Consider the following 25,824-nt stretch of genomic DNA (forward strand, 5'->3'; position numbering starts at 1 on the left):
ATTATTTCCTATGTGACAAGATAAGTAATTACACAGTTACCTTCAGTAAGAGCTGTGTCAGAAGTCAAAATTCAGACAGCCGTAGAAGCTAACGTCCTCCTTTCTGAATGTTCCTAGGTCAGAGATCCCAAAGCTTATTAAGTGAACGAATGAGGTTATTATTCATTTTATTTTATGTTCAAATATCATTTAATTAATCATCTATACTTGGTGTCTTGAAATCACGAGGACCATTGTATTGTGTTTGGTTTTGGTTATGCCTCCTCAGCTGGAAACTCATTATCTTCGTCACATGACTTAGCACTAGCTTCCTGTGGCTTTGAACCTGGGTTTATTGATGTTATGTAAAAGATCCTGTGATTATTATGGAGAAAGAGAACGAGCAAAGAAATGTGCAAGGAACAGTTGTTTATAAACTATAAAGCTGTATAATCCATTCAATGAAAATCCACCATCCTTTTATATTATAAAAGGAAGTTTTCTTCTGTAGACAAAGCATGAAAGAATTACAGGAGCAAATCTTGCCACATATCTGACAATGTTTTTGTTTCTTTTGATGTTTTTCATATAATCTATCCTAAAGTATCTATCAGAGAATTAAGATTTATAGGGACAGGCTTGATTCAGTTAATAAATATTAGTTTATTTTAATTATTAATAATACACAATACAATGACACACAACAATCAGCCATGACATTTAACCCTCTCGCCTAATATTATGTATCCCATTTGCCACCAAAACAGCCCTGACCCTTCGAAACATGGACTCCACAAGACCTCTAAAGTCTGGCATCTGTGGCATCAAGATAAACAAGTGTTTGCTCCACATGCACAGCGATGAGCCTTGGGTGCCAATGATTGTCACCTTCTGTGGACCTTTTTTTTGGTAGGTATTAACCACTGCAAACCAAGTCCTGCTGTTTTGGAGATGGACTGACCCACCTTTTTGGATCTTGTCAAATGTGCACAGATCCTTACGCTACGATTCACCTCACCGATCAGTGGTTTTAACATTACAGCTGATCGGTGTATAATCCACAAGAGAACACATTATGACACGAAATTGATGCAAAAATACAAAAAAAAAGGTCAGATTTGTTTCTATTTTAATTAATCAACAAACAAGCAATACAAAAAGCTCACATCAGAAAAAGAATAGATGGACAGGTGGATGCTTAAAAAGAAAAAACATATGGTTGCTTTTACTCAGATGGCTATCTTGAAAGGCTGTTAAAATTATCAGTGAATGGCGGCCAATGCTGAAGCAAAAGATAGGCAGACAGTCTGAAACTAAATTTTATTTTCTTACAAAGAATAAAAAACACAAAAGCTTTCAACAAAAGTACATGAGATGGCGTGGACTTCCAGGAAATAAGAATCGATTGTGCCCTGTACCTGAGAATTGCAGATGAAAAGCTGGCAGCACTCCAAATAAAATATAAACAAAAATCTAACAAGAGCCTTACCAACTTTTTGTTCCAACATGACCATAGAATGCAAAGAAGATTTGTGGTTTTGCACAACAGTGAGGAAATATAGGGCTGATGTTTGGATAAATATTCACTTTATTAAATTTAGCCCTGGATTGGTAAACTTTGTGAATTAGTTAAAGTTGGATGAATTTAAGGTAAGCTTTTTACAAAACATCCAGACAAATCTTCATCCAGATGGTCTATTCTTGATCTAGGAGATATTGAGGGTTCTTGTTTGAGTCTGTCCTCTCAAAGTTTCTTCCTTATATCATCCTACGGAGTTGCCCCAGGCTTGCTTGTAAGGAATAAATTTAAATGTAAAATCTTATAATTCATATACTGAATTTAATTATTCCTGTAAAGCAGCTTTGTGATTTAAAGGTCCTAAAAAATTCAAATGGAAATTAATTGATATGACCCTGTTCAGGCAAGATTTTTGTAAAAAAAAAAAAAAAAAAAAAAAAAAAATTTGGCACCTTGCAGCACGAGTCACTGCAAGGTAGGACACAGGGACAAGGCACAGAGTCAGAAAGTGGTGTTAATGTTGCGTGCTCTTTTATTTAATAAAGTGTCATGCACAGTTGAGGTAGTGCCACTGGAGTGTGTTGAGTCGGTGTTGGAGCAGCACATCTACCCAGAAGCGGTGGCGACTGGAATGCTGGAGAGGCGTGACGTCTTCTATCCATCGTGTCTGGGTAAACAGAAGGACGGAGAGAGAACCACCATTTGTTTATCCCAACACAACTCAAAGCTCACCTACTTCCAGTAGTGAAGTATTCGACTGCTCTTCTCCAGTTTTGGCTCACTTTTGGCCACCCCGCCTCGCTGTCACACTCACTGGCGCTGACTGTGGTGCTGAAGTGTCCCTGTTTCTTCTACTGGGGATTAAGGAGGCCCCATCCGATACCCCAGGTACTGTGTTGTGGTCAGCCCCATGTGGCACTTGCAAATTGGCAGTTAAACTGGTGTTTGGAGGGCTTCCAAAAAATCCCCTAGGTGGAACAGGTGGTCGGACCATGTAGCCAAATGGATGACCACGTCGTCGTTATAGGCAGCAGTGAACAGATGATAAGGCCACAAGACGATGTCCATCATGTGTTGGAATGTGGCAGGCACTCCATGTAGGCCAAAAGGGAGAACATGGAACTGCCAGCGTCCACTGCCAGTGCTAAAGGCCGTCTTCCAGGTCTAGTGATACCTGCCATTATCTTTTGGTTAGATTCATTGCTTTTATGTTCCGAGCCCTCCCTAACCTCTTTACAAGGTCGTCCACCCGGAGGAGGCGGTAGCTATCAAAGTCTGAGCCTCCGGAAGTCATTACAAAGCCCGATGGGTATGACGACAATGGTGCTGGACCATGGGGTGGTGGACTTCTCGATTATGAGATCCCAAAGCATTCTCACCACTTCCTTCTCTACAGCTCAACTGTGGGCTTCCAGGAAACGATAAGGCTGCTGGTGAATCATCATCCCAGGAGAGGTCCTGATCTTTTGCTGTACAACGTAGGTGCGGCCAGTGATATACAAGAACACATTAGCGCATCAATCCACAAGTTTTGTAATATCCTGGTGCTGGTTCGGTGCAAGATCAGTGCCCCTCTTGACCAGGGCAAGCTCATGGGGATCTGTGGTGACATCAGCAAGTGCAGACAGCAGGCACAGGGGGAAACCATTTCTTTAATATTTAAATGTCTGCACACTTACCGGGTTGCTGCAGACGATAGTTCACGGGGCCAACCTTGTCAAGGACAAGATGGGGCCCTGCAACTTAACCAGGAACTTGCTGGCACTGTGAGCAGTGCTGACAGAAGGTTCTAACCTCTGATTCAGACCTGTAAGGCAGGGACATAGCGAGCATTGTCAAGTACACAGGTGACCTCAAGGGGCAAGGCTCCAGGCTGGGCAAAGGTCATCGTGATCCCGGGGTTTAGCAAAGCGGTGATTGGTCTGCTGTTCAGCTTTGACATGGGGCCACAAATTTGAACTGGGAATGCAAATTCAGCTCTGAGAAGTACGGCTAGTGATGGTAATCGCTTGCTGCATTGAGGGGAGATCTATAATTTGGTAGATCTATAATGGCTATTAGTTAAAATATCTAATAATCAAAGTGAAGATCTGGGTAAAAACTAAGGTGAAAAGAAATTGGCAACTGATTCATTTTTACACATTTAACTTTGGTTCTGTTCCATCGGAGATAAATGAATCATCATCATTTTAGAAATTAATAATGTGGCAAAACTATCATTTGTATAGAAGAAGAATAAAATAATTAAATTAAAAAAATTAAATAAACATATATCCTGTTCTGATCTAATGTCATTTTACGTTAATCCTTTTGTCCATCATCATAAAAAACTCCTGCTCTGGTATTATAATTGGGTTGAACTTTTAACAATCCAAGAAATAGATTTTAAAGAATGTCCCAGATGACCTTTCATCATTTTAGAAAATGAAGAAAATAGAAGAAGATGACAAAGGTGAGAGAACAAAAAGGCACTAAACCCTCTGAGAGGAAAGGGAAGGAAAATAATGAAAAATGGTAAAAAAAAAAAAAGAAAAAGGAGAGGCCTGTCATAATACATTTGTCAGCTATTAAAGTCAACCCACAAACAAGCAAAGAACATAAGGCTGAAACTGATCCCTTTACCATACAGAGCAGTTTAAATGAAAAAGAACGAAAAACAGGCATTCTCAGACAAAGTTCAGCACTGCAATTGAGAAAGAAGACCATGACACCATGAGAGAACAGCTCCACCAATCTTTTCCCTAACCCCAGTTCTTTATCCTGTTGATTATGAAAAACGACAATAAAAGCATTTGGAATAATACTGGAACCCTCATTAGCAGTTGTTATTAGCAGTCAAGAAGCCGGCTGAGAAAAGAGGGGCGGTCTGTGAGCACCATTTTTTCTAATAGTGACTTGCAAATTGGACCATCTGGAACAATTTCTAGGCCATCCAACTTCCTAAGTATTATACATTTTTCACACTCATTCTGCACAATGAGTCAAAGGGCCTTGTTCTTCACATTGACTTACTCCAAAAACAAAGAACGTCCAGAACCAATCGAAATTACAGCAGAGAAGTATCACTGCTGAGGGAAGAGCCAGACTCCTGTAGACTGGACGGCTCAAGCGTCCTATGGGGCCTCCTGGAAAGGGCTGCCTAAATCAGACATTCATTCATCAGGGCTAACATTGTACCATGAAGTTGCTAAAGACCTTTCTGGGGCCACCTGAGAGCAAACACTAGAGTAAACAACCTCCGGTACAGTTTGCTGTCTCGAGCTGCATGACATTTTTGCTGTGAAAACAGAATCCAAACCAACCCGCAATTTAACTAGCAATGGGGAAAGTTTCACTCTAGTTCAGTTTCACTCCAAGCAAAAAGAAATGGTGGTAAATTAACGGAGTCCATGCATAAACAACAGAAAAGTCTAAATATTTCTCAACACGTTCGAATGGTAGAGGTTTTCATGTTTTAATGATGGCATGTATTAACGGAATATGTTCTGCTTAATGACTTTTGATTGGTTCTCTAATTTTACTCTGTTGTTAATGAACTATAAAGGACCGCTTCATGTTTTAATCCATGGCTGCTATTGATTATGTATGTACTGTATGGCACAATACAGTATGCTAAATAGATTATTATGCATAAAGCTACAATAATTGCTACAAAAGTATAAAGGTAAAAGCAGACGCTTCAGACTTTTCCCAAGCCTTAAATTCCAGTTTCTCCTAATAATGTTCCCTATGGAATTATAGCATATAATGTAATATCTCCAGCAAGACCTGGGTCTAACTTTGGGGCTCCAGCACAAACGGATCAGGAGCCATCCTTTACCCCAACTTTACCCCAAACGATTTCAACATAGACCTCTTTTGAACTCTATACCAAAAGGAAAGAGCAGCTTCTGTGCTCCAAAGCTCTGTTGGATTGTCAAGCTTCTTACTTTGTCATGATGAGTAAGCCCAGCCATCCTGTGGAGGAACCTCATTTCTTTTAGTAAATTCAATTCAATTCAATTCAAGTTTATTTGTATAGCGCTTTTTACAATGGGCTTCGTTTCAAAGCAACTTTAAAGAACATAAACATAGAACAGAAGTTAAACATGAGGAGAAAAAAGCATTAATATAGTAAAAAATTAAGATGTATATAAATACCTCCAACTAATGACCCTAGGTGAGAATTATGGATTGTAGATTGAGCAGAACATGTTGGGTCTCTGCTTTGTTCTAACATATTTTTATTGTTACACTGCTGCTGATCTGATCCACTTGATATGCATCTCATGCTCCTTTTTCATCACTTGGGAATATCCTAAAGAGAGCATCCCACTGTATTCCAGTGTTTATCATTTATCACCATCATCCTCCGGTGCACAATCTTATAGTCTTAAAGGCAGTTTGCTTGCACAGTTCCTGGAGGCCATTTGCCACAGACATCAGGTTTCTCTGGAATCTGAGTGAACAATGTACGTACACATCATGTATGTACAGATATGATTGTCTTGCTATTATTGCAACAAGACAAATGGTATTTTTGGTGTAATTGTATTTCCCAGCATATCTTTTTCCCCAATGATAAAATATTTGGCCATAAGTATGTGGACACCTGACCATCACACCCATATGAGGTCTATTCCCAAACTGTTGCCACAAAGCTTGTAAGCTGAAACCACAGAATTGTCGCGAATGTCTTTGCATGCCATAGCTGATTTCCTTTCAGTGGAAATAAGTGTTTCAAACATGTTCCAGCATGACAAACTGAGGTCCATACAGACCTGAAAGCTTGGTGTGTGAAAGAACTTTCAGAGATCTCTGATCTCAACCCCACTAAACACCTTTGAGAGGTGTTGTTTTACTGCTTCCTTTCATTGTATACTGCACCAGCTGTACTGTATGTGTTTGTATGTGTGATAAAATATTCTTGACTTCTTCTTGAACCAGAATACTTTATGCCTCCATACTAACAGCACGCAGCCTATGAGCTCCAGACCAAACTGTAAGAAACTGCACTTCAGACACCAGATGCTTTGCAAAATCCCTTGAAGATATCTGCATTTTACAGTTAATGCTTGGAAATGTAAAGGTTAGCCATTAGCTAGCTGAGAGAGACAGACTAGCATGAAAGATCTGTTGATCAAACCACCAGATCTGGCATGCTATTCTATCTCACTTAGCTAGAACTAAGTTAATTTAAGTCTTCAACACCATATAAGATAATGTCTAAGGAGTATCTTTGCTAGATATGTATCTATGAACTGTAGGTAGAACACAAATTAACATAGCTAGCTAGTTAGAAAGTTTCTGAAATTCGAGCAGGATTGGGCTAAGTTATGTAGCGAGCTATCTTACACTTCTTTTCTCTACTTTTTGTTGATAATTGAAGTTTGTTTGCTTCAACATTCAAACCGTATTTGAAAAATCTCTCAAAATCTTCATGGTACTATAACTTTGCTCAAGCAAGTGAGCAGTAATTATAGCCAATAATATAATATCCAATAATTTAGCAATTTGGTTTAATGTTTCCAGGTACAGATAGACTATTTTAATATTTGAATAGTATTTCTTTTCCCAAAAAACAATATAGCAGTGTTTTATAACTCTTCGTTATGCAAACTGAGTCATGCTGAGAAATACAATTATAGCCTATGAGATATAGTAAATGCAGTTGCCAAATCATTTTGCTATAATAACAGGAAATGCATTGTCTTCAGTTATATCGCAGCGTTTTGAGTAGCGCTGAGAAAATGTCAGAGTCATCATATACATTTTAAAATATATTATTTCATGCTCTATTTATTCTCAACTCCCTGTTGCTATAGCAATTCATTTGTTATGTAGTCTTTATTATTATTTAGTATTTATTCATTCATTTTCTACTGCTTTATCTGAACTTCTCGGGTCACGGGGAGCCTGTGCCTATCTCAGGCGTCATTGGGCATCAAGGCAGGATACACGTTGGATGGAGTGCCAACCCATCGCAGGGCACACACACACACACTCTCATTCACTCACGCAATCACACACTACGGACAATTTTCCAGGGATGCCAATAAACCTACCATGCATTTCTTTGGACCAGGGGAGGAAACCTGAGGAGGAAACATGCAAACTCCACACACACAAGGCGGAGACGGGAATCGAACCCCCAACCCTGGAGGTGTGAGGCAAATGTGCCCCCCTATTTAGTATTTAGTTCTGTTATATTTAGTTTACATTGCACAAAAACATTTTACAAACAAAGCAAACAAAATGTGTGTATATATATATATGTATGTATGTATATATATATATATATATATATATATATATATAATGTACAATCTACTGTAAATAAAATTAACTTCAATAAGAAATTTCTATATATTTGAGTTTTAAGTTAAGAATCTTTTTATGTTTTTGATATCTAAGGAGATATTTCATTGCTATTCTTACTTCTCAGAGTAACAGAGAGAAAGGCAATGCTATCTGCTTACACAGTAAAGTTCAAATGATATTTGATTAAAAGAGGATTGAATTATGCTTGATAAAAATTTATTTTTAAACATATTACAACAGCACTGGATTCCAATTTTATTTACATCACAACCTAACTAATGTAATACAGATATTAAAACAAAAAGACCCATTATATCATAGTTTGTATACCCACATTACTGCATCTACACTTGTATACTAGTTCAAGCAGATTATAAAACCACTATGCAAGTTATGTTTCATAAAATATATATTTTTTATTTTTATTTTTCCCTCTACTTACTTCAATTAAAGGTTAGATTTCTTTCATGTTCTTAGTGTTAAATTAAGCTCAATGTAATGCTGAAAGAAATGGACAAACTCTCTTTCTCTCTCCGTGCCAAGGTAGTGAAGCAGAAAAATAAAAATAGCATGTAATGATAAATTAGGTGTCTGTTAGATAATAGCATTTATGTGAATAGCTTTCTGGAAATGAAAAAAGGTCTCACTGAGTCACCATTTGCCTCCCAATTGACTGGCTTTTGAATTATTATGACCTGTTGCGGGTCTGTTTGTCTTTTTTTTATTCTATATCATGCAATAAATAGTATATACCATATAGTCTGGCTCTATATGTAAAAAGTAAGCCGTCAAAGATGCATATACACATTACACACAGAACCTTTTGTTCAAAATTTGATTCTTGTCTTTCAGGGATCTGACAGATAGTCGGCTTAAACGGGTAACAGCTGTAAAAGAGACAAATTTGCATCTATAGCTGATGCAGTAGACAGTGAAGTGAAATATTTCTACACAGACAACACAGAATAAAAATAAAAATGTACCTATTAACATAAAGTAAATGTGTGCAAACAGCACAAACAAAAGACGGTGCAAGACAAGAGACAGTGCAACCACACAAAACAATCCACTTTAAGACAGATGCAAGACAGATACATAAAGATAGCACAGACGAGTACACTTGAAGCAGTATTATAAAAAAATGTGTTACTGCAGACTGAGTGCATAGTTGAATAGTTTATTATGTGTAGGTGTTTGTGCATGTCAGTCCAGTCCCTCTGTCATGGGTTGTGTAGAAAGGTTTGGGGGTTCAAGCTCTTGTACTATCAAGCTGCCACTGGTGGGTCCGTGAGCAAGGCCCTTTACCTTCACTTTGCCATTGATGCTGTGTCATGGTTAACCCTGTGCTCTGACCCCAACCTCCTAAGATAGGATCTGTGAATAAAAGTAATTTACAGTTCTGTAATTATATGTGACAACTGTAAAACTCTTGTTTTATCCCACATAATCTACTGTATGTGTCTCCTAAATCAGCCCCTTGGCAACTCCTGGGTAAGGATCAAAGAAAAAGATCATCCTAACAGATTGGTAATGGTAACGTACACTACAAACCATTGTTGACAGGATGAACACAGGTAATTTGACATCTCAAGCTCCTGAAATAGTCAAGAGAGTCAACCTTCTTACAATGGCAGTGTCATAACGAGACATGCTTAGACTGAAGCGCTCAAAAACATGAGATCCCACTTTGACTTTATGAAGCGGTTACATGAACCCTTTATTACACAATTATAAGTAATGATTAAGCAAAAAAAAAAAAAATCACCTCTGGCACAAATACCGTAAAATTGCCTTGATATATTTCAGTTTCTTGGATTGTACACAGATACACATAAAGCACGTTAATTCATTTCTCCCATTTTGTGGTAGGTGAGCATTAGGTGTACTAATTCCATACTAGGATGAATAAACGTGACATTTAAACTTTTTTACAGTCCTCTTCTTTTCCGCACTGAAGTTTTCTATTACTCATTAATAACCTGAATATTTCACAACACACAAACAAATATTTGATAAATCCTTAGCATTAAAATAAATTGTTGTAAGAGTAAAACTTTGCTCATTTGAGGTTCTCATTATGTCTTTTCTTTTAGACTATTTTGTTTGTCAGTTGTATAAATGAGAGAAATTTAAATAACTCTGGATAACTACTAAATGCTATAAATGGAAAAAAAATATCAGATCGAGAAGTGAACCAATAATGGAAGGCTGATGGCAGGTTGACTGAGGAAGGAATTTTTTTTTAATCATTTAAAGGCACCTGTATATTCAGTTTGAAATGGGAAATTTGTAGGAAAGACCCTGGTTGAAAGGAGAAAAAAATATTCAGTAGACCTTTTGGCATAAATAAAGTCCAGAATAATAAAACTTATTTTTTATAAAGTGTTTTTTATAAGCTTTAATATAAAGCTTATTTTTAAGTAATCTGAAGTGGAAAAAAAAATTAATATAACATGAAAGTATCATAATGTGTGCAGGAAAAGCTTCCAACCAATAAAACCAACCAGTATATCAAATATTTCTACAAAAAACTGAAGATAATATTGATGCATATAAGATACAAATAAATAAATAAAGCATTAATATGGCACATGAATACTTTCATGATAACAGAATCTTATATACAGATGCTTGTTGAATAGCAAATTTATTTAAAATATATACTTCCCAGCTAGAACTAACAGCGAAAAGGACAGTCTGCATATTTCAGCCACATACTTATTATTGCTTATTGATCATATGTTTTTTCTGAGGTTGCTATTGTCCTTAAAGACTACTTACCACTTTTCCTAGGTACAAGAAATGTGGATCCAGTTGTTAACCATTGATTGGAGCTATTATAGTGTCCCTGCCACCACAATGCTTGACTGATGAGCTTAGATGTGCAGATCCTAATTTTCTGCACACTTGGTCCTCACATTGGTACAGTAGAAGTTTCTTGGTTCTCAGTTCATGAATGTTTGTAGCTCATCTCTGTACAGTATTTCTTGAATCTGGCCTTCTGAATTTTCATGTTGGTGTGCAGATTTGCACCTTGTGGTATGGCTTCTATATTTCTTCTCTGAATATTTCTGGCTTGTGATACCTTCACTCCTCCATTGTTGAGGTTGTTGGTGATGTCACTGTCTCTAGTTTGGGGTTTTACTTCACACCTCTTACAGTATTTCTGTTATAAACTACTGTTATTTTCCTTGACTGACCTATTCAATGTCTGTTTATTAGTGGTTTCTTTCTTTTTTTCTTTCTCATTCTAAATACCCAACTTCAAAATGTCTTTTTCTTCTCCCCTTTACAGCTCTCTGATTTTCCTGTTGGTTTATTCTCTTTAAATGCACAAAGTCTTTACAGAACCAAGAATAGTCATTCAGAGCTATTAATTGTCAAAAAAAAAAGAAGAAAAATCTAAGCCTGTTGTCATGATCAGCACACCTGCCTCACCTCCGCACCCACAACGGAGAGAATCGTCTCCGGAGTACTAAGCGCTCCCGGACTACACTTCCCACTACACCCCGCTCAGCCTAATCAGTGCACCAGCTGTTCTCTATCAGCTGGCGCACTTAAATAAGCAAACGAACTTGATCCCATTGCGAAGTCTTGATTTGCTACGGCTATCATTCTGAGCGTTGTCTGATTATTCCTGTTTCTGGTTTTTGATCTGTTTCTGTATTTTGCCTCACGACTGATTTCTGCCTGCCCTGACCTTTTGCCTGTTGTTCTGACTACGTTTTTGCCTTACCCACACTGTCGTGTTTACCGGTACTGAACTCTGCCTGTTGTTTCCGAGATTATCTATTAAAGCTGCAAATGGATCCTCAGTCTTACGACTCATCATTACACCTGTTTAGAAAATCTATATGTTCCAATATTTTTGCACACTTGAAAAAACATTTTCCGGTTAAAACAAAAGTCGACTATATTCATTTTCATTTCATATTCCATAAGAAATAAAAGCTAAAATTCTGATGTATACTCTTATATGTATCTTTTGTGCTCAATCCAAAATGTCTTACAGAGTAAACAAAAGAATTGGCTTTACTGTTCCAATAATTTTGGCGGGGACTATTTTAAGTATTTTCTGTTTTTTTTTTTTTTAGCTATTTTCTGTATTTGAACTATTTTCAGTGTCAATTCATAATGAATTAGCAAAAGTTTATCATCACATGACCTTTTGTACCAGATAGCTGAGTCATTCTTAAAGATATGAAGCGAGAAGTTTTGAGCAAAGTTATTGACCATAAAATTTTATGAAATCAATTTATTTCTTATAGAGAGCCGCTTTCGTTCTCAACGGATCGGTTTCATTCTCAAAGATGTTATGTAAGTGAATTTGAACCATAGAATAGTGTGAATTCATTATTTAATATCTATTCAGAGGTGTGTTTGGAAAATGGACTATTTAAGGCTTTTGAATGTGGACCTTCCAAAATCCCTGGTCATATCTGCAAATTGTATAGAAGCCAGTGTTTATAAAATATGTGAACTGCATATAAAGGTAACGAAGATTCATCTTAGAGAATTGATGATGACTGTCAAAAAGTAAACTATTTAGTTCATCCATTATTATTTGATTGTAAAGGAGTCTTTCTTTTCTGCAGGAAAAGGATGTTTTATTTGGCTAATAATGGAGGAAGCCCCAACCCAAACCAGTGAAAATCTGAGCCTTGATGTTTAGAAGATATGAAGAAAGGAAGTGAATAACATAACATACTCTCTCTCTCTCTCTCTCTCTCTCTCTCTCTCTCTCTCTCTCTCTCTCTCTCTCTCTCTCTCTCTCTCTCTCTCTCTCTCATTTACTCCCCCTTCCTTTCATGTTCTCATGCAAACATCCTTCTGAACTTTAAACCGTTCATCTGCAGAAAAAAAACATACCATGACTCATGAAATTTTCCTTTGGACAGGGATTTGGTTGCCTCCGTAGTATTATCAGTAGCAGAGAAAAGGTTTTCTTCATAATAATGACTCAGCAAACTGATCAATTTATTGCACTTCAGGATTCAGTGATTACTAAAGATGAAGTTAAGGATTAACCTGGATCGATGCCAATCAACCCCATAGTCTCGTGAAGGTTCTTTTTTTTCCTGGAGTTTTATGACTGATAAGCTGAAGTAACTAGCTTCACAGCAGAGCAAAGTTAAGCATTAACGGGATCGACGCTTACAAACTCCAAACACTTTTCCTCCAGTACCTCTGGGAAGCTTTAAGAATCACGATCAGTGATTACGTCTATTTGTTGACCACAGCGAGCATCACCTCTATTAACTCTGATTGTTAGAGGTGAAATACTTGAAATTATGTCTGCTGCTCTGGACGAGTATTGCGGGTCAACTTTTTGGGTGAGTTTTGAAACACTATTTCTTTTTTTATGATTGCTTGACCCCTTGGTTCTACCGTTATTTGTAACTATGATAGTCTTAAAAATCTGTGCTCTGTTCGGTAAAAAAAAAAAAAGAGAAGTGAACGATCTGCTTCAGTTTTATGAACAATGACTAGTCAGCAATCTTTGTCACAGAGTAGAATGTGACATGACTTATAAAATAATGATTCTTTCTATGGAGCTTCGTTACTGCGTAGTCTGGTGCATCCAGATACAGAGATAAACTTTAAATGAAGTTCTATGTTTATATTGCGTTTTAATGAAAAATCGTAGAGCAAAGAAACACTGTTTTGTAGACAAATTCACTGAAAATGTGTATGTTTCTAAAAGAAAGTACTACAATTGTAATATATAAATGTTCAATATATACTTTACTTATACACAAATACTAAAAATAGACTTTACTCTTACTATACTCGGTGATAAAATCACAGCAGCTCGTTTTTTTTTTTTTTTTCAAAATTCAATGTGATTTAAACAAAATTCATATGAAAAATGTTGTTGAAAAGGAAAACGTAAAACAAACCTGGCTTACAATTTGGAGTTTTTCTATCCATTGTAAGTTAAGAGTCAACCACTTCACCACTTCTTCAGACTCTCTAACCACTTCACTTACTTATTTAAGAAATGGTTTATCCAGATATTGTGAAAGATAAAAGCTAATTGTTGGCAGAATAACGGTGCTAGGATTCGATCTCACAACCATCTGATCATTAACACAGAGCCTAAACTATTAACCCTTTAAAGTCTGAGGTATTTTGGATTTGGATTAACCTGCCCTGACATACCATGATAAGCATGCCTTGATGGCCAAACTTCTTATTTCAGTTATTTACAGTAGACATATGAATTAAGCTTCACTACATTATATTCGGCTTGGTTAGTAAAATATTTTTTAAATAGTATCATAACTGTTGTGGGTCCATTCATGACCTACAAATTCATTCATTTCTAGATACGCAACTGTTGTGCAACCTTTGTGTTGTTGTTTTTTTGTTGTTGTTGTTGTTATTTTCTTATCTTTTTTTTTACTGTGAAAATAATAGCATAACCAATTCACTGCGCAAAGTATGTACCAGTTGCTTATGAACTGTTTACTATCATGTAGAGAATTACTTTACGAAAAGAATGACCATCCTGTGGCCATGTGTTGATCATCGAGACCAAACAACTACTGTACCTTTGGACTATGAGTTTGCAGTTTAGTACGCAACGAAAGCTTGTAAAACACAAGATACATTTCAAACCCTCTATTTTCTACAGTAGTCCAGACATGAGCTGTTTTAATACTCATATCACTTGTGAATAAATTTTCTTGATTACTTACTGTGTCCTCTGGAATTATTGGCACCCTTCATGGAAATGAGCCAAATGTAGTAACAGATACAATTAGGGATATACATTGTTCTCAAACACGCATAGATGTATTTATTATGTATAAAATGTGTTTAGAAGAGTATTTGTTTCTACAAAAATGGTTTCTTGCAGTTAATTGGTGACACAACCCTTTGAGAGAATAACAACTGAGAGTCTATTCCTGTAATCTAAAAATGTCAGGGCCTTTTAGGATTACTCCTCCATGCAAATTGATTTACGCTCCAAAAGCTGAGATTATCAGCGCATTATTAATATTTTTTGTTACCAGAAAGGAAGATTTTCAATCAGTGTAAACAAATGTATTATTTTATCGCTATCACAAGTAAGGACACTGTTGGCTTTCAGTGTGAGACGTTTGTTTTGAGACAGTTTTTTTTTCTCTCAATATTGCCACTAGTAGGCTTGTTAATAACAGAAATACTTTTAGAAAAACTACAAATTATTGAACTTCATACGAGGCACTAATCATTACTGTGGAGTGTGACATGACAGAGAAATTCAGTGCTGAACATGAACCCCAAACCAAAAGGAAATTTCATTTTTTCATTTATTGATCTTCTAGAAATCCATGTCAATTTTTCAAGAGCACAGGAATCAAAAACAGATACATGTAGTTGTGCTCCCAAGAATCGGATGTACGTTGAACAAAAAGTGTCGCAACAACAACAGACAAAACAGTACATATGACATAAATGATGACACAGGGACAGGGTATAAGATGAGATAGAAGACATGATGTCAGTGACTGCAAGGCACCACCACCACAGTTTACAGGGTATCAGGTGCTTTTGCTTGTATGCAATTGCATTTTTTTCCACCTACAGAAAGTAATAAATGTTGTTCATAATGCAGCATGTTAATTCATGAAAATAACGTTATTAAGTGTAATGGATTGTCATGAATAATTATAATAATGTGTAATGCCATGCGATGCTTCTTCTTCTTCTACTCTCGTCTTTTCCAGTTAGGGGTCGCCAAAGCGTATCATCTGTTTCCACCTAACTCTATCCTCGGCATCCTCTACTCTCAAACCAATTTCCTTCATGTCCTCTTTCAACACATCTATGTATCTCCTCTTTGTCCTTCCTCTTGACCTCTTACCTGGCAGCTCCATCTCCAACATCCTTCTACCAATATAACCATCTCCCTCCTCTGTACATGTCCAAACCATCTCAATCTATCCTCTCTGACCTTGTCCCCAAAACAGCCAACCTGAGCTGTCCCTCTGATGTGCTCGTTCCTAACCCTGTCCATCCTCATCACTCCTGAAGAGAACCTCAACCTCTTCATCTCTATAATGTCATGTGATGCATTCGTGAAAAAAATAAATCCTTTCTTTTTATTTTTTTTCATTTTCAGAATACCTCTCAGGCTATGTTTTAAGTTCCATTCCTTATATGCTGCTTTAAATCAATTAAATTAATAGCTAATTACTATTCATTCTTTGACACTATGTTGCCTTCTATGTTGTTTTGTTGTACTTGTTTATGTGCTTAAACTTTTTCTTAAACTTAAACTTAAACTTAAAATTTTTTTATAACCATTGAATGTTTTTGTCATGTCACACTCCACAGTAGTGCTTAAAATGAAACGCTTATATATGAACGTAGACACTCATAACTTTCAGGTCTGTTTTTATCTAGCATACAATGGGCAATATATTCATAGAAAAGTTCCAAAAAATAAAAACATTTAGCTTTTTTCCACACAAATGTTTAAATTTTCAAAGTAAATGATGATATCAAAGCAATACCCTGAAAATTTGAAGGTGTTTTCAACCACTAAAATCTGGTGTATGGTTAACCATAAGAGATAAACACGTCTCCCACGTCAGTATGCCAACAGTATCCTCTAATCAAACTTGCGATAGCTAGCAATAGACTAAAATATTTTATTTATTAATCCTGATTAATGAAAATGTCAGATAAGACAATTACAATTCTGTAATAGGTAGCGAGATCACAGATTTTGGTGATTTCCTTGATATTCATTTACTGTCTGTGATCATAAATTTGTTTCATAGGAATATTAATTTAAAGAATGCATTTGTTCACATGTATATACACTGTACTTCCACTTCAGAACGACTCATTTCTCAATCGCACGGATCCGGATTTGCCGGTGTGTGTGGAGAGAACGGTGTTGGTTTGGGTGCCGCTTGGATTCCTGTGGCTTTGTGCGCCATTACACTTGGCCAGACTCTTCAAGAAAAAAGCACCCAAAACTCCGTTCTCCAAAATCTACATCTGCAAACAGGTAAAAGTTATCGAGCCTGTCGTTCATACGGGTGAGCGCCAACATTGCCTTCACAGAGAATATAGTTTGCACAATTACACAGACCAGATGGGTCCCCAGTCTCCTGATGAATAATGTGACTTCTTCACAGTGAATTCAAATTATTTAGTCAACCAGAGAATGTAATGCAAACGTCTCGGCCCATTTAACCTATTCATATTATCATCGCGCAAAAGTCAAATAAATTGGGGAATCGACAATAAAACAAAAACAGCAAAACAACAAAAACAAAAATCAAGAAGTCGAGTCAAGAAGCTCTTTTATTGTCATTCATGTCAAAAATCCAACCTGAGTCAGTGAGGAGATTTTCATTTCCTCAATTTCATTACTGTGCACATAATTTAGCTTGACACTTTCTTTTTTTTTTTTATTACTAAACAAACAGATAAACATCTGTATTTCCTTCAGGTCGTGGCAGGACTATTGTTCCTGACAGCTATTGCTGGGCTTGCCGTCACACTTGCTGAAGATTATGGACCGTTGAACGACTCATCAGTTAAAACAAATCCTGTTGTGCTTTATGTTAATCCTGTACTGTTTGGAGTCTCTTGGGTAAGCTGCCATACCATCATAAATATAATTATTCTTAATATTATAGGAGTTGTATATAAATAGAAACGAAATGCATTATGCTTTGGTTATTTGTTATTTTACTGTAGTGAAAAGAATTAAAGTCAACCGTTACGTTTACTGTACAGATGGTTAGTGTAAACTTTGGATGCATTGGGGGAATTGTACATTTATTATATTATTTATATTAGTAATAAACAACGATATGTGCAGTGGCCTGAAAAAAAAACCCTTTAAATATTGAAATATTGAAATTTAGAGTTTGGAAAACTAAAGTCTGAAAATGAAACATGTATCTCAACCTTAAGTAATGTAACATCTTATAGTCTGTTTAACCCTAAAAGCATTTACAAAGTTTTTTTTTCCCTTGAAATTTGGTATATATTCATCACAGGTTTTAGACAGTTTTATGCAAACTTACTGTTTTTCTTTCTTTCTTTCTTTCTTTCTTTCTTTCTTTCTTTCTTTCTTTCTTTCTTTCTTTCTTTCTTTCTTTCTTTCTTTCTTTCTTTTGTTAATTTTTTTTAACCAACACTTTTGTTAATCTGACTCCTTAGCAAACATGGTCTATGAAGGTGCTGGCAAGGAAGAACCATTTAAATGGTGTATTTGCTCTTTGATTGGCAAACACACACTTTCAACACAAACAAAGGCTTGATAGAATTGACTTGTTGCAAATAGAAAAAAAACAGCAGGGGAACAAAACCCACTGAGCTTCATCAAAACACAGAACAAATCAACATTACACTTTGTGATATTTTAACACCTACTAGCACAAAGACAGGCTGCTTTGTTAGACTATCAATACATACTGAGTCTACAAAAAACCAGGATGCTAGATCATTACGTTAAAGGAAAGACTAAAGCAGCACAAAACCCATATGCTGCTTTAATGAACAATGGAGCACACAAACCAAAACATAGGCAAATGGCAAGGCAGGGTAAATATAATGTAACATGCACTAGTCGAGAACGCAAACACTTCGTCCGTGGCGCAAAATTATCACATACAATAACATGTAAGTAAATGAAACAGAGCAATGGTCAATACACTGGTAGGCAAAATGAGAAAACAGTGAGAACTACGCTTGGTACGCACACTAGGACGTAATACTTCGAGTAGCAGCTAGCGTGAGCATGGGTTTTAACTTCATGAACCCAGAGGTGTCCTTTGACTTGGAAGCGGCGTATATACAGGCAATGGCTCCTTCTGGAAGGGAGGAGAGGGGATTGTTGGTGGGACTGTTACAATTATATTACGGAACAACCACAGGGACACAGAGGTATGGAAGCAAAGTGATGCTAAAACAAACTGGGTACGATTAAAAATACATTAAAAATAAAGCTCATGAAATGCCCAAAAGTATGTGAGCACTCATGTGTACAGTATGTGAGCTCAGTTTTAAAGAATGTCTTAGTATGCTGTAGTCTTACATCTTCACTTTACTGGAACTAAAAGGCCCAAACCTGCCCCAGCATGATGCCCCTGTGCACAAATTTAGCTCATTAAGGACAAGTTTGTAGTGGAAGAAATCAAGTGTACTGCACAGAGCCCTAACCTCAACCCTACTGTACACTTTTATGATGAACTGGAACACTAACTGCCAGAGATGGGGGACTCGAGTCATATGACTTGACTCGAGTCAGACTTAAGTCGCACATTTGAGACTTGAGACTTGCTTGACAGATATTAAAAAAAGACTCGACTCGACTTTGACTTGACATTCATGACTTGAGACTTGACTCGGACTTGAGTTAAATGATTCAGAGATGGGGACTTGACTTGACTTGAGTCAGACTTAAGTCGCACATTTGAGACTTGAGACTTGCTTGACAAATATTAAAAAAAGACTCGACTCGACTTTGACTTGACATTCATGACTTGAGACTTGACTCGGACTTGAGTTAAATGATTCAGCGATGGGGGACTCGACTTGAATCGAGTCAGACTTAAGTCGCACATTTGAGACTTGAGACTTGCTTGACAAATATTAAAAAAAGACTCGACTCGACTTTGACTTGACATTCATGACTTAAGACTTGACTCGGACTTGAGTTAAATGATTCATAGATGGGGGACTCGAATTGACTCGAGTCAGAATTAAGTTGCAAATTTGAGACTTGAGACTTGCTTGACATATAATAATAAAAAGACTCGACTCGACTTTGACTTGACATTCATGACTTGAGACTTACTTGTGACCTGCACATGTATGACTTACTCCCACCTCTGATAACTGCACCCCAGAACTCCTGGCATGTCTACCTCTGAGCACCATTTGGCCTCGGTCCAAGTTCTATTTCCACCAGAACAGATTCTGCATGAAAAAATGAATAAACATTTTGCATCTGTGGTGTAAAGACCTTCTCAAATTTAGCAGTGTTGATTAAAGCTCACCATATCTGGTATACACAAAATATTGAGAGGTTTTCTCCAGGTTTTGAACACACTACCTGCACTAAACGTACAGTACGCAAAGTACACAGTGTAAGATATTAATCAATGATTAAAGTAACCAGGCCTTGGAATGTTATTGAATGTTGAAGTGTATGTGCTCATCATGCACGAATCTTCAATTTGTAGGTTTTGGTGATGCTCATGCAGGAAGCTGTTCGGCGTAAGGAAAGAGCCGTTGATTCTGCAAGCCTCTTCCTGTTCTGGTTGCTGTTGGTCATCTGTGATATCTTTCCTTTTCAAACCATTCTAAGAGACACATTGAAGGAGGTACTGGTGAAGATCGTCGACGCTTGTTAAAGGCTTAGAACAATTTTGTGGTGTTTCTTTGTGGTTACTGTACATGTCATTTTCTGTGTCTATCCTTTTCAGGAAAAAATAGCAGATCTTCCCAGGTTTTGTCTTTTCTACATAGCTTATTTACTTCAGTTGGTTGCTTTAGTGTTATCAGCCTGTGCGGATATTTCACCTGAACTTAAGGAGCTGGCCAAAAAGGTAAATATTGGTTTTTATATCATATCATTTTTATATACAGTATATAGAAAAAAGTGATAGAATTCTAAATATATACTAACCAAAGTTTGCATTACATTTACATTTTGCCTCTCACACCTGCAGAATCCTGAACTTAGTGCTGCATTTCTTAGCAGAATCACTTTCAATTGGTTTAACTGGTAGGTTTTTGTCTTTCTTTTTTTCTACAGACTTACAGTGGGTGTTTTTACACATTTACTTTTACTACCTTATACATTTAGCTCTTATAGCAGAATGAGAAGCCTTCCTCAGAAGCAGTAATAATGTTGTTTTCAGGTTCATTAGTAGTGCTGTAGACTGGACTTCAGACATTTTCTTGGACTTGAGCTGGATTTATTGACATTGTGTTTGGATTGTCTTTATCTTAGACACACGGTCTCTTAGACACACGGTCTTGGCTTTGTCTGAAAGGGAATAAAATAATACTGATGTTATTGGCACAATGCAGGAATGGAACAGTATTTGAAGTAAAGGCTTGACCTCGCCAATACAATATGTCTGCCAGCCCATTCATCTGTTGAACAATTAATCTGCCTTTGTACTCCCCCAGTACTGACCTTGCTCTTCATACCTTGCTACTTGAGTGTAAACAATTTGTACATTTGCATATTTGCACTATTTATGAAATTATAACATATTTATGATGTTAAGGTCTTGTGTCTTTTCCATCACCTTCTATGTCTGAGCATACTTGATTATGATTCTGAAACGTACTTAGCACATTGGTTAACATGTTTAACTCATACCTTTGGGGTTGGCAGTTCAATTAATTCACCCTGTGTGTGTGTGTGTGTGTTTGTGTGTGTATGTGTGTAGTTTGGTCCTCTGGGAATGCTTGCCATTGATAGATTGGCAGCTCTAAATTGTCCTTAATGTGTGAATGTGCCCTGTGTTGTGTTGCCACCCTGTCCAGGGTATCATTGTGTATCTACCCCCCTTGGGACAGACTCAAGGTTCCCTGTGACCTTATAAGCCTTACAGAAAATGGCTTCTTGTCTCTGTCTTAAGTCTCATTCAATTACATTTGAAATTGATCTTGACTTAAGACTTTGTCTTAGTTAGTCCTTGTCTTATACTTTATATGTTTATATGTTTTGCATATACTGTATAGTGCATACCATACTGAAACATATAGATTGTGACAGAATACATATCATCTTTTTTTCAAGGATGGTCTTCAATGGCTACAAAAGACCGCTGGTGCAGGAGGACTTGTGTGATTTGAATGAGAAGGACAGCACAAGCTCCATAAGCCAGAAGTTTGAAGAAATCATGAAAGAAGAGCTAAAGAAAGCTCGGCAAAGGCTACAACAGAAACAAAGCAAGAAGAAAAAATCTACATCAAAGCTTGATCGTGAGCAAAATGGCCTGGCCAAGGGAGTCAGTCAGGATATCCTGGTCATGGTAATAATAATAATAATAATAATAATAATAATAATAATAATAATAATAATAATAATAATAATTAGCACAGCTTCCTGAATTTTTGTGGATAAATAATGGTCTTTATTCTGCTTTCTGTCATATTCTTGAGGTACACAGTGAATACCTTGTCAATCTAAAACGAGGAGCATAACACAGAACAGGTGTTGGCATATGATAATACAACAGGCCCATAGAGAGACATTCAAAATTCAGTAGAACGTTTAATACAATGACTGATTCTGTCACACTGGTTAACGATAAAATGGAAAAGACTTGTTATGGCTAATGTACGGACACAAGGAGCTTGTTTTTATTGCAGTGTTTCTTGAAAACCTAACGTTTTAATAGACTTCACCTTTTTTATTTGACCCATGTTTTTATTTTTGCAATCAGGAGGAGAGAGGAGAAGAGAAGGAAAAGAAAAAGGAAAAGAAAAAGAAGGGAAAAAATGACAGAGATTCAAATTATCCCGACGCTTGGTTGGTGCCCACCATCATGAAAACCTTTAAATGGATTCTTCTAGAGTCTGCTCTCTTCAAGCTGTTACAAGACCTTCTTTCATTTGCGAGTCCACAGCTGCTCAAGTGAGTCACTTGATTTTCTCTATGGTTTAAAGGCAATTTTTATGAACACTGCAGATTGCTGATGTTTTTCGCATGCTTTTGATATTCTAGTGACTTCCTGTTATATTTTTTGGCACAGGGTCATGATATCCTTCACTCAGGACAAATCCATTTTCACGTGGTGGGGTTACTTTTATGCTGTACTGCTCCTGATTGTGGCGATGCTTCAGTCCTTGTTTCTCCAACAGTATTTCCAGCGCTGTTTTGCTCTGGGTATGAAAGTACGCACAGCTATAATGGCAGTAGTGTATAAGAAGGTATGAAAATCTTTTATCACGCCATTTGTATGTCATTTTATATTTTTCTTTGTGAATGTACTTCATTTTAACTTCACACTGTGTGTTTCGGTAGTTTGGGTTAAACGAACTAAACAAAAGAGTATTATCTAATTAATGTGTACTTTAATAAACACAGCAGTGCCAAAAATGAGCCACAAACATATTTACAATTTTTAAGTTTAAGTTTAAGTTCAAAGTTTAAGTACAGTACTTTAAGTTAAATTCCATTATGATAAAAGTAAAACATTATTCAAGAAAATATGTTCTAATTAAATTTAACATGTTCTGTTTATGTATTTGTTTATGTTTGTTTGTTTGTTTGTTTGTTTGTTTATTGGAGGTCCTGGTTTGAGTGCAATTTTATAAGCTGACAAATAATTAACAATGAATTAAGCTCCATCTACTATGATTAAACAGGACACACAAAACCATTATTCATGCCATAATAATATTTAAATTATTAAGTATATAATACTTAACGTGTGGTTGTTTAGTGGTTAGTGGTTGCATGTTCAGGGGTTGTCTCCAGGATCTCCATTTTTTTAAACCCAGTCGAATATATGTTTGTGGCCGATTGACATCACTTAATTGTCTCTAGTGTGTGAATGGGTGTGTTTGTGTGATTGTGTCACTTGCCTTAAATCCCCTGGGATAAACCATAGGTGCCCTTGTGTACAAAATATGTGTGCTACAAAATATGGATGGATATAATCCCAATAATATACAGTATATTTTAAGATTAATATATATTAATCTAACTAATTAATTAATCATGTTTTAGTTCAGAGGTTACACAAGAGTTACACACATATAGGGTATACAAAACATGATTAAATATATATATATATATATATATATATTTCTACTGTAAATACACTTTGAAATTAAACTCGTGAAATATCATTTGCCGCTGATATTAAACACAAAAATCCTGTATAACATTATTTATTGTTTTGAACTTCACTTTTTAAACTTCACTTTTTCTTACCACATGGATAACATCGTAGGAGACAGCATCTTGCTTATAATGACCAAAGGTTTTATGGCTAAAATGAATAAAATCATTTCAATTTAGTATCTAGTTGCTTGATTAAGTTGAGAGCAGCAACCGTTGAAGCATGATATTAAAAATGCTGATTAATTAGAGGTCCTGGTTTGAGTGCAATTTTATAAGCTGACAAATAATGAACAATGAATTAAGCTCCATTTACTATGATTGAACAGGACACATGAAGCCATTATTCATGCCACAATAATATTTTATTTTAAAATAAACCATGTTTTATCACATGGCTTAAAGGCATGGAGCTATTAAAAAAAATTCTCAAACACCGGTGGTGTAAAACACCATGCAGGTCATTTGCATATCCTGAATATGGAACCCTGAAAAAAGTTTTGTGCAGCGGCATAATCCGTCTCTAAAACTTCTCTGTGTAAATAATGATTGATTTATTTGGATTTTGACATGGTTGAGTCTGAATATTAGTAGAAAATAACAATCCTTCAAATAAAAATGGCCAGATATTATTCAGAATTATTATTCTTTTTTTTATTCACTCATTAGATTTTATTAAATTAATTCTATTTTCATTTTTAATTATTTAATTATTTATTTATTTACCTTTAACTTATATGTGATATGTAATGCATCGCTGTGATGTTGTGACATCGTTTACACGGTTGTATGACTGGGTTGTTTTCCCATTTTAGGCACTGGTCATGTCTAACAGTGCGAGGAAGGAGTCCACTGTAGGGGAAACAGTCAATCTGATGTCAGCCGATGCTCAGCGCTTCAACGACGTCACAAACTTTATCCACCTTTTGTGGTCGTGTCCTCTGCAGATTTGTCTTTCCATAGCATTTCTGTGGATTGAACTGGGGCCTTCGGTTCTTGCTGGTCTCTTGGTGATGTTTCTAATGGTTCCCATTAATGGGTTACTGGCCACCAAATCCAGGAGTTTCCAGGTATTTCATTTTACTATTAGTGTGAATTGGTGTGAAATTGCTTGTGTAATACCTGGCTAAGTATACGCATAAAGACTTTATAATGTTCGACAACAACAACAACAAAAAAAAAAACACTATAATATCTGTTCATAAGAAAAGTATCTGTGTGACGGGTAATAATGCCTTATAGTGCATTATTATATTAAAATAATTTTATAAACAGATATTATAAGGTGTTATGTATCCTTATCAACATTTTCTATCTAAGGTCAAAGTTATAATGAACTTCATGTACAGTAAGCATTCATACACACAGTTATAAATTTCTTACAAACACAATACAACTTTCTGTATTATACATTACGAACTGTTAGCTTTATATAATATAAGCATAATGTGTCCATGACACATTATTCTCTTAATATAGCTGTCTTTTTTTCCACACTAGTCAGTGTGTGTACACAACAATACACTAATAAACAGGAAGCAGATTTTTTGGTATTGGTGAGATGGTGCGTTATAAATGCTGTCTCTTAAAATGATCTTATTAACAGATTTTATAACCTGTTACACATCCTGATATGATCAAATTGGGTAACACTTTTTGTGGAGGTCATATTTATAATGAACTATTAGCTTATTCATTTAAGGTTATAAAGCATTTATAAGGTATTCTATTATATATTCACTTTTATTAATAATATATATATTATGCATTATGAATTGTTAGCCTTATATATTATAAGCAGTGCTCATGACATGTTATAACACTCTTATTATAACTAATTATTTATAACCACTGCTTATAGTGCAATCGGTTACCAGGTTTTAAAAGCATAACCTGTTATACACATAACCTTCATAGAAAGTGTTAGCATGAGATGTTCCTCACAAACATTTGTTTGTGCCATGCATTATGTATACTTTCTAACATATTATAATGTATTATAAATACTGGTTTCATACTGTTTTCTCCAGAGAAGAAAATTCAGACCTTAGTGTCTTTAAATTGCTAAGAAGTGGCACCCTTCTTTTACTGCTTATATCAACACACTGGAATTAAGTGGACCTTTACTTTTATATTAAGTGAAACGGAACTAATTAAATTAGTTTCTCGCCCAGTTAGTGGGTGATGTTGCAAAATTAAA

The 25,824-nt window shown here is 36.1% G+C and overlaps 1 protein-coding gene across 1 annotated transcript in view; it reads left to right on the forward strand.

The window, feature by feature from the left end:
- Positions 1-12,679: 12,679 nt before the first annotated feature.
- abcc2 (ATP-binding cassette, sub-family C (CFTR/MRP), member 2) overlaps positions 12,680-25,824 on the forward strand; it is a 43,758-nt gene continuing 30,613 nt past the window's right edge. The window contains exons 1-10 of the mRNA XM_027166041.2: positions 12,680-13,131; positions 16,632-16,805; positions 17,253-17,396; positions 19,999-20,139; positions 20,242-20,364; positions 20,488-20,543; positions 21,573-21,807; positions 22,222-22,412; positions 22,531-22,708; positions 24,440-24,694. Coding sequence (XP_027021842.2) covers positions 13,090-13,131; positions 16,632-16,805; positions 17,253-17,396; positions 19,999-20,139; positions 20,242-20,364; positions 20,488-20,543; positions 21,573-21,807; positions 22,222-22,412; positions 22,531-22,708; positions 24,440-24,694 — 1,539 coding nt within the window. The 5' untranslated portion in view covers positions 12,680-13,089. The remainder of the gene's footprint in view (positions 13,132-16,631; positions 16,806-17,252; positions 17,397-19,998; positions 20,140-20,241; positions 20,365-20,487; positions 20,544-21,572; positions 21,808-22,221; positions 22,413-22,530; positions 22,709-24,439; positions 24,695-25,824) is intronic.

Source organism: Tachysurus fulvidraco, chromosome 7, assembly GCF_022655615.1.
Source record: "Tachysurus fulvidraco isolate hzauxx_2018 chromosome 7, HZAU_PFXX_2.0, whole genome shotgun sequence".
Classification (NCBI taxonomy): Eukaryota; Metazoa; Chordata; class Actinopteri; order Siluriformes; family Bagridae; genus Tachysurus; species Tachysurus fulvidraco.